Source organism: Pipistrellus kuhlii, unplaced genomic scaffold (genome assembly GCF_014108245.1).
Source record: "Pipistrellus kuhlii isolate mPipKuh1 unplaced genomic scaffold, mPipKuh1.p scaffold_m20_p_9, whole genome shotgun sequence".
Classification (NCBI taxonomy): Eukaryota; Metazoa; Chordata; class Mammalia; order Chiroptera; family Vespertilionidae; genus Pipistrellus; species Pipistrellus kuhlii.
Genome location: NW_023425595.1, coordinates 48,191,705 through 48,211,697, shown reverse-complemented (window position 1 = coordinate 48,211,697; position 19,993 = coordinate 48,191,705). Strand labels below are relative to the sequence as shown.

At 42.0% G+C, this 19,993-nt stretch overlaps 1 protein-coding gene across 2 annotated transcripts in view; it reads right to left on the bottom strand.

Annotated features, from left to right (window-relative positions):
* FAT3 (FAT atypical cadherin 3) overlaps window positions 1-19,993 on the bottom strand; it is a 636,217-nt gene that overhangs the window by 64,930 nt on the left and 551,294 nt on the right. For both annotated transcript variants that reach the window (XM_045577545.1, XM_045577546.1), the window contains exons 11-13: window positions 19,530-19,726; window positions 18,349-18,502; window positions 15,668-15,901 (exon numbers count right to left, since the gene is read on the bottom strand). In XM_045577545.1, the coding sequence (XP_045433501.1) occupies window positions 15,668-15,901; window positions 18,349-18,502; window positions 19,530-19,726 (585 nt within the window). The remainder of the gene's footprint in view (window positions 1-15,667; window positions 15,902-18,348; window positions 18,503-19,529; window positions 19,727-19,993) is intronic.

The following is a 19,993-nucleotide window of genomic DNA, read 5'->3' as shown; positions in this document are numbered from 1 at the left end:
CAGGGCGCGCCATGGAAGAAGGGGGGAGATCTAGTCAGAGGGTGACCTCCAGCTCTATGATGTAAACAAATGCACTTCGTTGCCAAAATACAATTTTATCTCAATACTAGAGGCCTGATGCATGAAATTTGTGCAAGTGTAGGCCTTCCTTGTCCTGGCTGCGGACCCAGGCTTCCCTCCAGCCAGGGCTTCGTCTGGGAGGATGGCCAGAATGATGTCCTGAATGACGTCTAGTCTAAACTGGCATATTACCCTTTTATTATTATAGATATACAAAAGCTGAAACATATCAACCAGGAAATATCCATCAACAACCAGCAAGTTAGTGACTGATGATTGGGTTGACTTCTGGTTCTGAAAACCAGTTTAGCTGCTTTCATCTGAGGATCTCGGCACTGCAAAAAGGTTTATAAACCTCAAATTCACCAGTGGTTAAGATTTATAAGAATAAAATTTTAAAAGCTGTGTAGGCTGAAAAAGCACCACTTTGTTCCTAAGTGCTCCTAATGAGGACAGTCAGCAGTCACGACTCCCGTTATGACAACATCTGAAAGTGTCTTTTTGTGAATCAGGGACCTGCAGAATAGAAGCACTTAGAGGGCCTGAGCCTGTGCTGTTTTCTATGGTAACACCTCAACACGGGGACAGACATTTGGCAGTAACTCCTCCACTATACAATTTCCCTTAAGCCAAAATTCCCAGCAAACCAATAAAATAATATATCTAGAGGGGATGACATAAATTGCATTATGTGGCTTTAACCAAAAGGTCAACACTAAGAGCTTGTTCTTGGTTCCATTCCAGAGAGTCCATTTTTTTCTAAAGTTTCATCATTTACTTTAATTTATTTCTCAAAACAACCACCGTATAATATATAAACATCAACCTCTGATTTTATTGGTGGTGAAATTATAAATAAAAAATAAAAGGCTTTTCCCTTCTCTTGCTGCCTCTAGAAATCAGAACCGAGAGCAGAGGTTTTCGGGATGGTTTTGGGCTATTTTTAGAGTGTCTGGAAGATTTGCTTTTTCAGCATAAATTGCTAGGGGAAATGCACAGAGGGTTGTGGAGGTGAGCAAGCTTGCACCTGAAAAACAGCAACACTGCCTGGGTGTCACAGGACACCCCTCAAAGTCCCAAGAATGAATTCATGGCAACATCTGAGCAATGGACATAAATGCATCACACAGTTTTCAGGTTTTTAAATCACACACATTCCCTGTGGATTTGACTTGCACCCCCAACTCATGGAAGGCCATGTTTTCCCAGCAATAAAATGGGGCAGGAGATTCACGCAGGGGCCTTCCTCTGAGCACTTGCTGACAAAGTGCATTCCCTTGATGCCTAAACCAAGGCGGATGGGTTTGCCTGGCGCCACTAGCATTTTTAGGTGAGCACCAGACCCAAAGTCCCGTTTTCTCAAAGCTCCCTGCTCAATCCCTTTAAGGATGTAAGTTCTGCTCTTGGACACACTTCCTCTTCAGGCCTGAAGATCATTTAGGAAGCAGGCCCTTTTGGATTCCCTGCACTGGGAGCAGCTGAGTTGGGAGAGACAGGGGCTGGATTTGCACGGTGCTGCTCCCTGTGGCAGCAAGGCCTGAAAGGAAGGTGCTCTTTTAAACGGCTGCCTGTGTCCCCTTCTCTGGGACAGATAGCTGAAATCTTAAAAATATCTCCCAGGTTCCCACCCTTCAGCTTTCTTGTCCAGCCCCATTCAGAAGCATCGGACTCTACTCAGATCCCCAAGCGGGAGAGGCTGTGTTCTCCCGTGTCTGCTCAGCGGGCCAGCCCTGATGCTGGGGCACTGTGCTTACAAGGCTGACATTAATCAGCCACACAAAGACCGCGGCTCCCCGCCGGGCAGATCCTGTGCATTTAAACTCGATGACAGGATTTTTCTGCTTTACCACGCAGAAAAACCATCCCCTCCCCCAAAGTTGCTGACCTAAACTCCCCCCACCCCCCCGACCTCCCCATACGTTTTGCTTTTGACACTATCTTGGGCATTCACACCAGGAGGAACTGGGTGATTTATTGGTTACCTCTCCTTTCTGTAACCAATCAGACTGATATGGAAGGAAGACCACAAAAGGTGGGAGGCGTGTGTGTGCGGGGGGATCCCAAACCAATGAACCCTAATGGCATCACTTACAATTTGGTGGCTCACAAGGAAAGAGCAGGATCTATATTTTTGAAACATATGAACTCCAATAGAGACACAATTGTGATGGCTTTTAATGATTTCCAGAAATAAAGTCAAACGTGTAAATGCCAATTTGGAGGCTGCACTTTTGGTGCAGCACTTTCTGGGCTGCAGTTCCAGGCAATGGGTGCTATCCTTGTTAAATGAATGCAGGTCATGTCACTAAAGCAGAGACTTCCTATCCAAGGGCGTTTGATAAATGCCACCCTTCAAATCACCATCCCTCTGCTACATACATACCCAGCAGAAAAGATGAACCCGAGCAGAAGACTCGCTCACTAATTGGTCCGATGCTCTTACCACATGTCACTATGTGTTACATCGAGGTCTAACATTAATCCATCATTTTGCGTCTGTGTTTTTAAGTATGTAATTCTGTTCTCCACTTTGGGCCTAATTTAATGAGGACGGAGCTACTTAGCTTCTTAAAATGCTGAAATGCCAGGCTACCAAGAGAAGTATGACTTTCATTGCAGGTGAAGTTTCTGCGCGTTAGCTGTGGCAAATGGAGCAGGCCTTCAGAGGATTAACATCAAGTAAAAGGAGAAGGATTAAAATCCCTATTTGCTCAAGGGAAGTAATAGGTAGTGGCATTCTATACAGTGAGGCTGGAGGACAAAAATAGCACATAAAAATTCCCAGCAGGAAAGGCTGTGAAATCCTGGAGTGGATTGCCAAGGGCATGTATGTTCCTTCCCTTGAAAGGTTTCCAAACGGAGGTGAAGTTCCTCTCAACTTGGCCACATGGGAAGATGGGTGTTTTGGCACATGGGACGGCCAATGTGATTCAGTTCCAGAAGACAGGAGACCTTGCTGCTAGCCCAGGATCTGCCGAAACTACACAAGAAAATCTGGACAAGTCACTTCAGTTTACTGGGTCTCAGTTCTCTTCATTTTTAAAATGACAGAACTGAGGTCAGGTGATGTCTAAGACAGTGGTCGGCAAACTGCAGCTCGTGAGCCACATGCAGCTTAGGAGCCGCGGTTGGCCGCTCTGTTGCCTAACTAGTTTGCCGACCACTGCTTAAGGCAATATGCTTACCCAGAAGTTTTGACTTTAGGTTAAAGACAATAGTACATTATTAATTTTTTTTTTTTAAATTACTTTCCCCTAAGGCAGTGGTTGGCAAACTCATTAGTCAACAGAGCGGCAAACCACAGATCACGAGCCGCAGTTTCCCGACCACTGGTCTAGGAGGGTCTTCCAGCACTGTGGTTCATTTCCAAGTTAAACTGATGATTCTCGTTTTTATTTCCAAAGGACTACCCTTCTCTCGAAACCGCCCATTAAGTTGCTAGACCTGGGCAAAGGTGGGCCATATCGGCAAAGAAATAGTCCATACACCCCTTGTTCATAATGAGCTATTGGATTTTTATGAAAAGTAAGAAACTCAACACAGCAGATTCATACCAGTCAGTTAAATGTTCAGAGTTCACACATACAGCTCATAGCAAGGCTCTCACACCCCAGGGAGGAATAACACCCACGGCGAGGATCATCCCCAAGGATCTAATCCGGTGTCAGAATAACTCAGCTTCATGTTTGAGATTTAAAGGTGTTAAAGTCAGCATCAAAACCAAATGGCGGGAGTGGGCAACACAGCAAGTGCACTGAGATTTTTTTTTTTTTTCCAACTTGATCTTTAAAAAATGTTTTCTCCCCTCCTTCAAAGATCAAGCTCCCAAAATGAAGAAATACTTTGAGGTCTTATGTTGGCAGCTGCGTTGACTCTGTCAGTGCAAGGCCCTGTCTGTGACACTCATTGATATTCCCTCCAGTGACTGCACAGGATCTGGCCTATAAGCAGCACACACAAAACGTGGGCCATACAACATTGCTATAAACTGGATTTTAGAAAAGGGTTTAAATACATATGGAATACTGAGTGTATGCACACTTTGACTAATGATAAAGGCAGTGTTTACTAAAATACATTTCATTCTCAATATGTAATAGAATCTACAGACAAAGTATGTATTCTTTTTTGAGGACAGTCTGTATACATATGGGAAAGAAATAATTTGAAACAATAGCAATAAACTGACTCCAGTAACACTTAAAATTTTGGTTTTATATGAACTTCATTGAGGGGACATAATTTACATACAACAACATGAACATGTTTTACGTGTGCAGCTCATGAATTCTAACACGACTACTCCTATGGACCCACAACCCTCATTGAGATATAGAACATTTTAATCCTTCAAATTCTTTATGTCCATTGCAGCCAGTCTCCTGATTCCATGCCCCAGGCAACCTAATAACTTGTTTTTGAACTAACATTTTTCTCCTGCCTTCATGAATGCCTATTCATGAGCACTTAAGATCTCACAAGTCTATTTAGATTTCATAGCTTTGATGACGCAAGCATGGTGATTAAGGCATGCTCTTAGTTAAACTTTAAGGATTATCTTTAAGAAGAAAAATGATAAACAAAGCTTTGGTTCTTGAATATGCCATTGCATTCCTTTGCTACAGCCTTATCCTTAAAAGACAGTCATTACTTTTGAGAAGCGCAAGGGTTCTATCTTCCTCCGACCCTCCCATTTAATAAGATGAGGCATGCACTGAGAGAAGTGAAGGCCAAAGACATCACTCCTAGCTCTAGTAGCTCAGCAATGTGAAAAGGGATTGCTTACATCAATAGCTTCCTGCATGTCTTCCCAGCTCCCCGCTCCCATCTGAATCAGAATCTACCGCCTGTCTTGAGGCACGTTCCACAGCCAGGTAAGGCTCCCGTCCTCTCTCACCTACACTGCTGCAAGACTCCTGACCACAAGCTACTGCAGACTCTACCCTCTCCTGGCCAATCTTAACCAGAGGTAAGTCCGAAAACTGGATTCAGTCTTGCTCAGCTGCTCAAGATGGTTCCTGACTTCTCACTTCTTACAGTCACATGTAAAAACTTCTGGAAATGGCTTTCAGGCCTTTGAGCCTGGTCTCAGCCCACTCTTTTGGGGTCACCTTCTGCTCTGCTTTTGTCATGTACTGTCTACTCCATGCTCTCCTGCAGACATCACCCACATTACTCCTCAGGCCTTGGCCCCTGCTCTTTCTTCTGGCACAGTTTCCTTAATTCCCCAGTTACTGCCTTTTCTTTGGTTCCTTACCATTATTTTTTCATGATTATTAGTTATATTTATGTCTTCTCTCCTACTCGATTAAGGTACCTTTTGGGCAGAGGGACTGTGTCGTATTGTCTCTGTACCCTGTACTGAGCTCAGAGCCTTGTACACATTAAGAAAGCAAAGCATGCTGAACTGCAGAAGAAACAACCAGAGGACCAAAGCAGGAGTACTAGCATGGCAATGCAATGAATGGAGGTGATATGCATGCGCAGCACGGTTAAAGAACTGAGGAAACTCAAAAGGATGTAACACAGAGAAGCCAGGAATATTTAGTATTAAAAATGTACATAAAAACCCTCACAGCTATATCATAAGCTACTGTTAAATAGATGTCTGCATTTATGAAAACAAAAACAAACACATAAACTACCCAATTTCTCAAGAATGAGGACTAGTTCAATAAAATCTAATACATGCATATCACAAAATACCTTTACCTCATCATATGAAAGTGTAAAAGAACAAATAATGACACGGAAATAAAGGGAGGGCAAAAGAAGGTTTACAGTTGTGAGTACGTGATAGAGTTTACTCTTCTATTATTATTTATTAAGCATTGTGTTATTTATTACCAACAAGTATAAACCTACTTTTGTCCATCCCTGTATGTTGCTAAGCCAGTGAAAAAGGCAGGTTCCAAAATAATATCTAGTTTATGAGCCACTTTTTGTAAAGTAAAAAAGGCAGAAGCCGAAACCGGTTTGGCTCAGTGGATAGAGCATTAGCCTGCGGACTGAAGGGTCCCGGGTTCAATTCTGGTCAAGGGCATGTACCTGGGTTGCGGGCACATCCCCAGTAGGAGGTGTGCAAGAGGCAGCTGATGGATGATTCTCTCTCATCGATGTTTCTAACTCTCTATCCTTCTCCTTTCCTCTCTGTAAAAAAAAAAAAAAATCAATAAAATATATTAAAAAAAAAAAAAAAAGGCAGAAGGCACTTCTTATCAAAATGGCAACAGTGGTTAGAACAGACTTGTTTTTCCTTTTTGCCTGTCCTTCCAGATTCTATGGACACAGATCATGTTTGTAATAGTAAAATAACTATTACAAACATCACATACATGGAAAATAACTCTTTAATATAACTTTTGGAGAAAAGTGTAAATTTCAAGGAATTTCTAGGCTAATTTAATGCCCACCACATATACCAACTGGAATAGTTTTAGGAAAAGATACTTACATATTGTGTAAGTGTTCTTTTTCTTGGTATTTACATTCCTCATTTTAGTTTGTGCTCAGAAAGACACTAGCTTTGCTTAGAAAATCGTTTTTGTGAAAAGTCTCATAAAGTTATGTCAAGGGATATACTTTCTGGACAGTTTTTTTTTTTTAACACTAAAATTAAGCCATAGAATTTTTAGGCTGGCCTAAAATTCTCCTTTCATTGTCTGTGGGAGGCAAATAAAATCCTATTACAGTGGAAGAACTCAAAGTGACTGCTCATTTCTATCTTTAAAATATGCCTGCAGATGCCAGGAAATAAAACAGAAAGTTGCCATGAGTAAGTCTGTGGAATTGCAGTTACTTTTCAAGTTGGAAATGGTTTTTAAATAGACTCTCTATTTCTGTTTTAAGTGCCTTTTAAAAGTTTTTCACTGGGTCATGACTAACCTTGGCACTTTCCCATGGGCAAAATACCAACTCTGGGGTCTGCAGTCCCTTGGGTCTTTAAATGGTCAAAAGAAAAAAAGACAAAAAAGACAAAAAAAAAAAAAAAAAAAAAAAAAAAAAAAGACAGAAGGCAGCACCAGGCACAGAATCAGGGGAGATCCTGAAGATCCCATAAACCTCCTGGCAACTTGCCAGATGGGCTGGCACCAGCTCTGCTGGGTAGGATCGGGGACACGCTTTGAGGTCCCATGCAACAGAAAAACATGTGAAAGATGTTAAGGAGTTCAACCAAGCAATGAACCAAGCAGGGGCCCTTCTAAGCAAGGCGCTCTTATATACCCACGAAGCTGGCCTCAACGGTGAGCGAGACCACCTCCTGTGATTTCTCAAAGACAGTTCATCCGGGTATAAGTTCTTTCAGCTAAGTGTAGTAAGTAAATTAATTCATCAACTCAGTGCTCAAAACTCCATCTCTATTGATGCACAGAACTTCTATGCTGCACTGCTACCTAACAATAATATTCAAAATGTTTCCCACGTGGTTTTAACTTAGTATGATCATTGTATTGATTCATCCATTCAATAAAGATTCCCAGGACTTGGTCGCATGGCAGGTATTGGGGATGCAAAGAAGGACGGGTCATTCTTCCATCCTCAAGTGGCTCTCATTTCTCAGGAGACAAACATGTCTATAGTTGCTTTTTGGAGAGGGGTGGCCAAGGTAAGTTTCACAGAGAAGAGAAGAACTGAATTGAATCATGAAAGGAAGACAGGAGCTGTCAGGAGTACTGGAGTGGAAAAGAGAGCAACAGAATGAACATTTCAGGTGATAGGAACACATGTGAGGGTGAGAATGATGTAACTGCAAGGTGTTCTCAGAGAAGGGTCCAAGGTTCAGCCAGTATTGCTGAATTAGAAGTTTACAATGGGAGGAGCTGAAACTGTCTATTTTCAGAGCCATCAGCAAATGATCAGCACTATTACAAACAATTACAGCTACTAGTAATCTAAAACCTGGGCATACAATAATGGAAACATTCGTAGAGAGAGAAGGATGATTGGAAGGAACAAGTTGGAGAGGGTATGTGGGTGGGACCTGGTTTTTAATATGTGGGAAGTTATTTAAAGAGCTCCCAGCAGTGATGGACAATATAATTGTGCTTGTCAAGGAGGCTTCACAGGGTGAAGTGAGAGCATATATCCTGCAGCGAAGCTGATAAGCACACTCCACTGAACCTCGTCACACTCTGGCAAGGCAGGGAGCCAATGGTGGGGGATCCCTGGATTCTGCACAAAATGCCCAGGGGGAGGTGGAATTCCCCCAGCCACCCCAGCGCTCCCTTAAATCCATTGTTTGCATTGCTGCATGTTGGGTCAGGATTGATCCAGTTGAGCAGCTTGGAGGCACTATCAACCAGTGGCATCTATGGATGAGGCCAGTGTGAATGGGTGAACTCATGGGAATGGACCAACTGTCCCATTCCCATGAATTCCTGCCCAAGATGGTTGACTGCTAAAATGTTTCGCTAAGATGTCCTTTTCTGAAAGGAATTAGCTATTTCATTTGACAACTAGTGGTGTTTGTTTGTTTGTTTGTTTGTTTTTACTCCCTGCTTGGAAGACACTGGATTTTTAAGAGATATAATAACATGATGTGTCAAATGCAAAGACTCCTAAAACAGACAAAGCATCAGAGTCAAGTAGAAAAAATATATATGTAGAGCCCTATGCTATATTTTCTGAATCAGATTTTGGAGATGGATCTCTTGCCTGTTGGTTTATTTTTGACTGTTTACTTTAAAAGCTTCCAAGGGGCTGCTGATGCATAGCCAGGGCTGATAATAAATTTGCCTGGTTTGGGTGCATTATTTTATCTGCTGCTGGGTTCTGGAATTTGGGATAAGGTGGTAAGACCCTAATCAACCAAAGGGATCTTGTTTTCTTGTGCATGGGGAGGGTGTCATTTTGTATTCCCAAATTAAGCCAAGAGTGACACAAGACTTGCACATTATTTCCAGTGGAACTGGAGAGGGGAACTCTGAGCTTCTGAGGATTCTTGCAGGAAGGACCCCAGGCCATGTGTGTGCAAGCCCCTGGAACACATGTGCTACACAGGACCTGAGGGGAGTTAGGTGGACTGTCTAACTCAGTTCCCTAACTACTTGGCAGTTCACCCTACGCAGCTTGCTGTTCAGTTGTTGTGTGAGGGCATTCTGACAATTTGCATATTACCCTTTTATTAGTGTAGATTATTGACTATATTCCCTATGCTGTACTTTACCTCCCCATGACTCAGACACAGAGAACATTCTGCTCCTTCTTTTTAAATCCCAAAGCCACCACTCTAATTTTGGCCCTTATGGTCTTCCTCAACCCCCTCCTACAAGCTTTACTTACCCACATTTTAGAGGCTTCTATCAGCCTCTAAATAATTAATGTCGTTTTTTAACATTCGTTTAAAATCTTGCTTGGCGTTGACTTGTATTGACATAACCTTCAAACACGTGGTATCTACAGAACGTGTGAAGTGCAATTAACAAGTTTTGCTTGAAAAAGTTTGTGTTTGGTTTGGTTTTTGTTGCAAAACTAGGGCTAAGAAGATGGCGGATGAAGAGCATATTCGGCACTGCATGCTTTACGAGTTCCAATTAGGAAGAAAAGCAAGTGAGGCTGCAAAAAACATCTGTAGTGCTCTTGGTCAAGATGCAGTTAGCGCCAGAAAATGCCAGCGTTGGTTTGAGAAATTTCGCGAGGGAAATTTTTCGTTAGATGACAAGAGTGGTCGAGGCCGTGTGTCCAATTTTGATCAAGAAGCTCTTCAAGCTCTTTTGGTGCAAAATCCTCAAATTACCCAACAAGAGCTTGTGACAACTTTAAATTGTTCACAAAAAAACAATTTCCAATCAATTGCGTGCACTTGGCAAAGTCCCAAAGTTTGGAAAATGGGTTCCTCATGAGTTGACCGACAACAACAACCGTAATCAAAGAGTCACAATTTGCAGTTCGCTCCTCTCTCGTCAAAACCGTTTGCCGTTTTTAGAGCAAATTGTTACTGGAGATGAAGAATCGGTGCTGTATGTTAATTTGAAAAGGCGGCCTCAATGGTTGGACAAAAATGAGGCTCCGCAGCCCACGCCAAAACCTGACTTGCATGCGAAAAAAGTGATGTTGTGTGTTTGGTGGATTTTAAAGGAATTCTTCATTATGAACTTTTACCATCTACCCAAACCATTACAAGTGCAGTGTATAGTGCCCAATTGGAAAGGTTAGCCCAAGCTTTAAGAGAAAAAGAACCCGCGCTGATTAATCGGAAGGGCGTAATTCTTCACCACGATAACGCACGACCGCATACTGCAAGAATCACTGCTGAAAAACTGTGCCAGTTGGAATGGGAAGTTCTCCCTCAACCTGCATATTCTCCTGATATTGCCCCTTCCGATTATCATTTGTTTCGTTCTTTGCAAAACTTTCTTCTTGGAAAAAAATTTAATAATGAAGAATGCCTCAAAAATGCATTGACCGAATTTTTTGCATCAAAATCACAAGAATTTTACAACAGAGGGATTAAAATGCTTCCTGAGCGTTGGGCACAAGTAGTAGAAAACAACAGCAACTATATTGTTGATTAACTTTTGTTGTATTGTTTAAATAAATTCGATTTAAAAAAGTATTAGAAAACGACATTAATTATTACTAGACCTAATAAAACGTAGACTTGATGATGTCTTTTCTTTTCTTTCATTAAATATTTTAAATTAATTTTTAGAAAGAGAAGAAGGGAGAGGGAGAGAAACATCAATGTGATAATGACACATCAATTGCCTACCTCTTGCATGAATCCCCAATTCATGGAGATTCAACCTGGGCATGTGTCCTGACTGGAAATTGAACGAGCAACCTTTCAATACACAGGATGACACCCAACCAAATGAGGCACATGAGCCAGAGTGATTTATTTTCAACCTTGTTTTAAGTACGTGATTCCCTTCATGAACCACCTTCCTCAGTCCCAGACTTTTTTCTCACCTCATTTACCTCTTTCATCCTGCAAAACATGATACTCTCCATTTAGTTGAGTCTACAATTCCCAGTTTTATGACTTAATCTTCCTGAATGCCTTCCTATTGAAATCCTGGGAGTTCTGCCTTTTAGTAATGTATGTGTGTTCCTGACTCATGCTCTGCTCTACTGCGTATGACCCGAGGCCTGTCACTGCTTGTTCCTCATCTGTGCAAATCTTGCAACTTCTTCTGTGGCACCTACTGTGTAGTCACTCATTAAATATCTGTTAAATTGAATGGAAAATAGCTGTAATGTGTGTTATGAGCCTCCAAGTTCCTCTGAAGCCCCTGAAAGTAGTTCTGTGCCTTGAAGGAAACATTTTACAGGAAAGGAGTGAGTTGCTCATTGGAACATTTCTTTGCTTTATGTCTCTCATCCATAAGAAGAGAACCATGTCTTATTGCATTTCAAATACCTGGAAATTGGACTCTCAATAAAGCATGGTCTATAGCACATGTGTCAAACACAAGGCCCGCGGGCCAAATCCGTCCCGCTAGGCCTTTTAATGTGGCACGCACCGCGCTGTCATCACTGCACTCCGCTGCGTTTCCATCACAATGACAGTTTATGACTGTTCAGTAAACCATTCGGCCCGCGATTTAGGCTGGATTTTAGATTTTGGCCCCTTCTATGATTGAGTTCGACACCCCTAGTCTATAGCATATATTCCAGTGCAAGTTTACATTTTATTTTCATGATTTTGGCTCTGAACTTTATTGCTTTATATTCCACTAGCAGCTCGGTGCACAAATCTGTGCACAGGTGGGGGTCTCTCTGGGTGGTCTGCGGGGAACCAGCAGAAACCCGCAGTCCAATGTTGCCTGCAGCTCCTACCTGCTTCTCCCACTCATCCTGGCGTCACTGCGCCTGCCCTGGGCTTACACCCAATCAGTCCAGATCAGGAGAGGCTCATGCTGCCACAGCAGCACTCGACAGCCATGAGCCCTACATATGGCACCCTCTCAAGGGGAGTGGTTTGTGAAATCAGGCTGAAACCAGCTCTCTGACATTCCCCAAAGGGCCCCGAATTGTTGAGAGGGTGCAGGCAAGGATGTGGGACCCCACTGGTGCACTATCGGGCTGGGAGGGACAGCAGGAGGGCTTAAAGGCTTGTCTGGCCCATCTTGCTCAGTCCCAATCAGCTGGACCCTAGCAGCAAGCTAACCTACCAGTCAAAGATCTGTCCCCTGGTGGTCAGTGCACGTCATGGTGAGCAGTTGAGCGGCCTTAGCATATCATTAGCATATTATGCTTTGATTGGTTGAACAGTTGACTGGTCACCAGATGACCAGACACTTAGCATATTAGGCTTTTATTATATAGGATTTGCTTGAGTAAAAAACCCTCAAGAATTGGAACCTGGTAGACTAAATTGTAAGATATTAACCCAAAGAACAAATGTCTCCTTACCTTTACTGAGAAGATTGAGTTTTATAAATGCTAGGTTGTATCATGCCATCAGTTCATGGGATTGAAGATATTTCAATTTTTTAGAAAAACTAAGAACTTAATGCTAAAATCTAGACAATTGCCATGCTATTTCTTAGAACTAAAATGAGTATTCAAATTATCTTGTCCACCTCTGGTTTTATTTTATTCCTGACCTAGGCAGTTACTTTCAGATAAAGGAATATGCTTAACAAAAGAAATTTCATAAACCAAACAGCCCTGTCATTTACATAAGTGCAGCCAATGTTCTTTAGGAGAATCAAAACCAACTGAACAGCCTGGATGGATCTCAAGCATGATGCTGAATGGAAGAAAAAAAAAAAAAAAAAAAAGCCAATCTCCAAAGGTTGCAAACTCTATGATTCCATTTAAATACAATTTTTGAAATAACAAAATCATGGATATGGAGACTAGCAATTGCCAGGGATTAGAGTCTAGAAAGGAAGTGCAGGGAGGAGGTGGGTGTGGCTATGAAGGGGTTAATTTGTTCTTCTCCAGAGAGCTTCGTTCTTTTATTTTTAAAAAGCTTAATAAGTTCTGCAAAAACTAGAAAAAAAAATAAGCCATGATCTGGTATCCTAAGCTGGAGCTCTGTGGTGGATGAATGTGGTGCTGGTTATACAAAGCTGCACAGGTGATAAAGTTACACAGAAACACACACACACACACACACACACACACACACACACGCCCAATCTGATCATTTACTGCAGTTATGCAGGATTTTGTCTTTGGGGGAAAGTGATGTACATTTTATTTATTTATTTATTTTTTTTGCAATTTCCTATGAACCTATAATTATTTCAAAATGAAAAGTTTTTTTAAAAACCGGATATTTCCTTGTCACTTGAGAGAATAGGCCTCTGAGATCATAAGCAGGTGAAGTGGGTGGGAGCAGGGAGGCTGAGAAAGGCCAGATGAAGGAGACAGCTTTGATTTGGCTCCTCCAGCTGTGGGGCTGGGCACCTGGAATTGCTGAGGCTTCTGAGTGCTGTTGCTGTTTTGACGAAATACCAGAAACCGAAGTTTTCATGTAAAAATTTCCTCACTTTCATTAACAACTAATTCGAACTTTTTGAACACTGTATACAAATCATACTAAATATAAGCGAGGGCTGGATTCAGCCTAATGATTCCTGTGCAAAATTAGCTTCTGGCCAGAGGTCCAGTTTGACTCTGAGATGAATGTAGCCTCACTCTGCAGCTCCTACTCCTCTGTGGTTCCTTACAAAAAACTAAAAAATGGGTGTTCCCAACAAAGTGAGAGTTCGTCTCTGGCCACTGCTGAAAATGGCATAAGCCGCCAGTGAAATTCTGGAGACTGTCAGTTTGATGACAGCTCAGAGTCACGCCACCGCTACTGGCTTCTGACCCAGACCTTTACACCCACTTCCCTATCACCGTGCTCAGGACAGAGCAGGCGCTCCGTTTGTGTCTTTTTTGGAAGCGTTAATTTGTTCTTCTCTAGATAGCTTAGTTCTTTTATTTTTAAAAGCTTAATAAGTTCTATAAAAACTAAAAAATGAGCCACGACCTGGCATCCTAAGCTAGGCTTTTCCTGAGGTGGATTCCATGGCCCAGTGAATGCAATTTATATATAGGTGTCAGCAGCACTCACAACTTCTGCGTCTATTTGACATCTAGTGCAAATGAGCAGAGGGAGGAGTTGATAAGGTCATTGTTCTGGTTTTGGTTCTTTAAAGACTTTATCATATCTGCCCTGCTTAAGGCCCAGAGTCTAGCCATCCTTTCTTCTCCCATTCCCAACAAGGACAGCTGACTCAGCAGAAGTGAGAAGGGGCGGGGCTAATCACTTACTCTTCACTACACCACATGGTGAGTCAGTAACATCGCCCGCCCTTCCATCTGAAACAGGACATGCAATAATCAGACTCCCTCTGTCTCAGTGTCTAGTAGAGAGAGCGCAGTACCCACAATTCCTTCATAAAGAAAATGAATAGAAAAAATTCCGATTTCCTACAAGTGGAATTTTAATTCAATTTCATTTTAATTAAAATGTATTAAACCTTAAAATTTCATCTATGACCCAATTACACGTTGTCAGAGTCAAATTGAAATAATGAAAAGATTCATTTGAATGATTTCTGTCCTCTTTCCCCCCAAAAAAGTCTGCTAATGAGAGTACAGTGAATGCTCTTTAATCTTCCTTTAAAAAAAAGAGCATGTGTAGGTTTTGAATAATTATAAGTCAATAAGAGTCTTTTCCTATTTATCATTTTTTATCAAGCTTCATAGTGCAGATTTTAAAGGATTGGTTCTCAGCCTAGAAAATTATGCCAATGAGGTAAGAGCAATCATTTAAAAGAGAAGCCACTAATTTCTCTAAGGGGCCATATGCAAAGACCCTGGACTTTACATCTGTTTTCAACTAATTATTCTGTATTTACTTTTCCATTAGTCCAGTAATTTTTTCTTTCAAATCAGAATTAAGCAATAAGACACTGAATTACATAAAGGCCTGTTTAGCATAGCAGACACACCCCATCGTTCCCCGGTCCTCTGATTTACAGCGATTAAAATGCTAACTGAGAGGCTGTCTATATGCCCCTTAGTATTTATATTCCATCATGCAGTCACCTCAGTAATCTATTCGTTCTCAGAAGGACTACCTGGCAATTAACTCCAGTCTTTTCCAACTCACCATCTCATTATGTAAAGTGGTTTTGAAACATAAACTTTATTAGCAACTTTCATTATAATTTCTTCTTATTTTACCCACCCTCAGCCTGCCTGGAAATGTCAGTTTATATGTGACCAGAATGTTCTGGAAAACGGCAGTTTAAAACCGTCCACACTAGCAGGCAGCACATTTCCTAATTGGTCTTTGCACTATGGGGCACTAGCATAAATTGAGATTGTCATGTCTCAGCTGAAGCATGTGATGCAATTTTTTACAGAGATGGAAATGAATTCTCCCTGCCTCACGATACAACATTTTCACTATGTTCAGGAGGAAGGAGCAAATAAGGAAGCTTTTTCTTTTATTCTAAAGATTAAAAGAAAAACAAATTCAAAATTCTTTGGTAAAAGGTAAAGGAACTCACAGTATGGGAAGAGCTGAAATGTGGTTCAGTGTACACATTCTTGGTAAGGAACCAGAGTGGGTTGGATGAGACTATTGGAAAGAAAGCACCCGAAAATGTGTTGAATCCCTGGATAGGGAGACATCCCATTGGTGCGACTGACTTACCAATGTCGGGATCCACGGCTTGAACTCTGGTCAGCAGAGCCTTCGTGGCTGTGTTCTCATAGACACAGGCGTGGTAGTGGTCGGAAGAAAACACAGGGGGGTTATCGTTCACGTCCTCCAGGATCAAGTGGATGTCGGATTGGCAGAATCTGCCACCCCCGTCGGTGGCCCTGGCGACCAGGTTGTACGCAGGGACTCTCTCCCGGTCTAGCGGTGATGAAGTTTTTAACTGGCCTGTGAAGAGAAATAGCCTGCCTTTTCAAAAATTGTCTAAATTCTCTGAAAAGCAGAGGATCAATACTAAGGATTCCAATACAGGAAGGACCAATGATATTGGGCTCAAGTGTCTCATAATTTTGAAAAATAGAACAAATATGATTGAAAGCATCAGGCAAAAAATTCTGTGATTTTGGATGCAACCACAAACCAACGGCAGGACCTTCAAATTAATTAATGGCGATGTGAAACCTCTGGCATCGGGGGTTCCTCCTTTTGGCTACATGGAGAAGCTCTGTGATTCCTTCTACCTCCCCAGCTATGTCTCTGGGTTTCTGCTATCTCCAGAGAAAGCACAGAAAATGGGCCAGGGTCTGAGTTCTCCGGCAGTCAATCATGTCAATAACCTGTAGATACAGAAGGGGCATCCTTTTGCTTCCGTTTACTCAACATCTTTTTGCTCCATCTTTTAGAGGAAAACAACAGTCCCAACAGAGGCTGGTTATAGCACAAAGAGGACTTGAAGGAGCCCTACTGTGCCAGGTGAACCCTGCTAGCTGGACTGTGCAAGGGCCTGTGGTTGGTGGGGAGGGTTCTGGTGAGGAAATATTAGAGGGACTCAGAGAAGTGGCTATTAGTAACCAACATGGAGTAGGTTATGTATTTTAACCACTGGGACAGCTGTACTGGTGCTATGTGTCAGGTCCCCCCTCCCCGGGAGATTCTGTGGTTGTTATTTAGAATTTAATAGTTAAGCATTAGGACTTGAATAGATGCTATTTGGTGTCAAGTATGACTCATGAAATATTATTATGCTTAAATAAAATGAGCAGGCGTTGCGTGGACCATGCCAGCCCGACTCATAAAGCAGTTCCTCCCATGGCTTCCTTGCGCCAGCCAGTTCTCAAACATAGGTTAGATCAATTCCCTCGCCTATTTCAAAACCTCCGGTTTTTTGGTTGGGCATTCAAGACCCTCCATGATGTGGCTGAAAGTTATTTTCCCAGCACTTTGGTCACAGACCATTCCACAGCTCCTCTCACCAGCGGCAGTGCTGTCCGTGGCATTCCCTGGATGGACCTTGCCCTCTGCTCCTGCTGCCCCTTGCAGGGTCCTGTCTTACTTACTAGGGTCCTGGCTCCGTTCAAATATCAGCTCTTCTTTAAAAGTTTCCTCTTTCCTCTCAGTAGAATATTACCTACTTCGTCCTCTGAGCCCAGATGTATCTCCCCTGATCTCTCTCCTGGGTCACTCATTTCATTCTGTCTATTATTATTATTATTATTATTATTATCTTACTGGTTTGTCTTCCTCACTTGACATGATTTGTTTTGTTTATCTTTGATTCTACCACATATATGCCATTAGTCCTTTTATGCAGAATAGCTCTACTCAATAAGTGTTAGCTATTGGGTACACAAACACCAGGCACATATGGACAAGCAGTATATTCCTAAGTAGCTCAGTGCTCCTAAGAAGAATAACGATGCTGTGGGAGTGAGCAAGGAGGAACCACTGCTTCTTGGAGTCTCAATATTTTGGGGTTCAAAAGGACCAAGACAACACTGGAAACATGCAAGTTGTTCCATCATTATTCTTCATTTACAAACTTCCAGTAGATGAACCATCCAGTGCATAACAATGGAATAATTTACCTCCGTAAAAAATGTCTCTTCCATTAGCTCGGGCCTTCAGGGCAGGCATCTGCTGTGGTGTACAAAACCTTTCACTTTATACATTTTACCTGAATGTGTAAGCAAAGCTGAGGGCTCATAACTTTGAGACAGGAATGTTTAATAAAAACCAGACAAGTGTGCTAATAAGCATCGGGAAGGGACCCAGAAGGGATTTCAACAGGGAAGACTCCTCTTACTGTGCATTGCTGTCTGGTTTGCATGGCAACTTGTGTTTTTGATGCAATTCTGTTTAAACTCTTTGTAGGGCGGATGCTTTAACTGAAAGACTATGAGAAACAGGAGAAGCAAGTAGGCCCGTCTGCTTTACTGGATGCTAATAAATGTAAGTAAGTCAGAGCAAGTTTATAAGCCAAATAAAGTTTGTGTGCTCTAGAGCACCCATCTTCAGATTCCATGCACAATTAGGTGTTTTTTAAAAGAAGAGTTTATTAATTTTTATAAAGTAAGGGAGAGGGAGAGACAGAGAAACATCGATGTGAGAGCACACCATTGCTAGGCTGCCTCCTGCATGTCCCCTACCAAAACCTAAGCATGTGCCCTTGACCAGGAATTAAACCTGCAACCTCCTGATACACAGGGTGATGCCCAATACACTGAGCCACATCAACCAGAGCATGTGCCATTAGTATTTCTTAGAGCCCAAAATAGCCAGACATCAGATGAAGGCTCTTGTATATTAGTTAGGCACTGTGGATGAGACCATCTGAGAGCTTAACTTCTCTCCTGGATTAACAGTGGTATTTATCCAAGGAATAAATGTCACCTTACCACTTTCTGGATCTAGAAAAAATTCACTGTGTCCAGATCCATACAGTGAGTATCCTATATCTCCATTGGATCCAATATCGGCATCCTGGGCACTGACCTTCAGGATGATTTTATTTGAGGGAATGTCTTCAGGAAATAATGCTGTATATGCAACCTAGTCAAAGGTAAAGAAACATAACCAAATCATTAGTATTTGTGGGGCAGCTGCCATAGTCAGCATGCATTCAAATAATTTAGATGCCTTCACACAATTTAGCTTCAGCTATTTTTTCCCCCCTGTATCATAGAACCATCTGACAATATATGATGAAACATGGTATGTCTCTTACCCTGCCACTCCCATGCTCACTTATTCAACAAATGCTGATGGAGCACAACTAGGGGCTCAGTACTACTTGGATTCTAGGAGAACAGTGTTGAGTAAAACAGACAAAAAATCCCTGCCCCTGTGCAACCATGATGCAGGTCTCATATTGACCACGGTCCTCTTTCTGTGAAGCACCAGTGAATCCCTGAAACCCTTCAACTCTCTAAAAAGCCACTACTAGCATTTGGCATTAGTAGGAGAGGTTAAGTCTATTTGCCTTTTTTCTAAGCTACAGAACACCAATATTGTCTCTGGGTCCAGATGGTGATTAAAAAAGAAAGGTAAATGAACAGGGATTTAATTTCAGTAAGAAGAAAACAAATCCAAGTACTGGCACCTTGCACGGACTGTCATGTTTGGTTCGTGATAGAAAAGCTACCTCTTAACGAGCTTGGAGGTCTGGGTTCATTGCTAACATGGCCATGAACCAGCTGTGTAAACTTATAAAAAAAATGTAATTTATGCTTCCGAGGGTTCCATTTCTCTTTTATGAAATCAATGATTTAGATAGAACAGTCCTCTAAGGTCTTTCACGATTCCTTTAAAATTATTTAATTTTAGGACTCATGGTTTTGTTTTTGTGGGCAAAATTATGTACCTGATTCGTGCTACCTCCTCTATTCTTTCCATGTTTATAATATTTCATCCCAGACTCCAACTCCTAGCCTCTGATATCCAATTGGAGCTCACTAACTAAGCAGGTAAGAATAGAAATTAGGTTGGCCTTAAGCAGAGAAGGGAAATGGGTTTTGATTTAATGGTAGAGAAGCAGAGTAAAAGGGGGCAATATATCTGCTACAGCCACAAATCTTACCTGATCACACACTGGGCTATTGTCATTCACGTCGCTGACAGTCACTTCCACCATGGCCTGTGTGACAAAGAGCCCATCGGTGGCCGTGATATTGAGGAAGTAAGCGTCTTGTTCTTCCCTGTCTAGAGGCCTCTTCACATAGACTTTCCACTCACTCTGCACCAGCCCCAGGGCAAATCTTCCTCGGGGATTCCCTCCTGCAGTGAAAAAAAAAAGTTTTTGAAGCTGTGCAGTGACAGGGATAGGTCAGTGTAGGGTCATCTAGGTGCCCCATAAATTATATCACTCGTGATACTGTACAACAATCAATTCTCACTTCCTTTTGATTCTTGTGCAAGAAAGCCTGATATTTATATGCTTGGCTTGTGTGGAAAATAAAACAATAACTTTCAAGAGAATAAAATGCTCTTAGAGAAGCTGGAAGGTGAATTAAAGGGGAATTAAAAAGCCACTACTAGCATTTG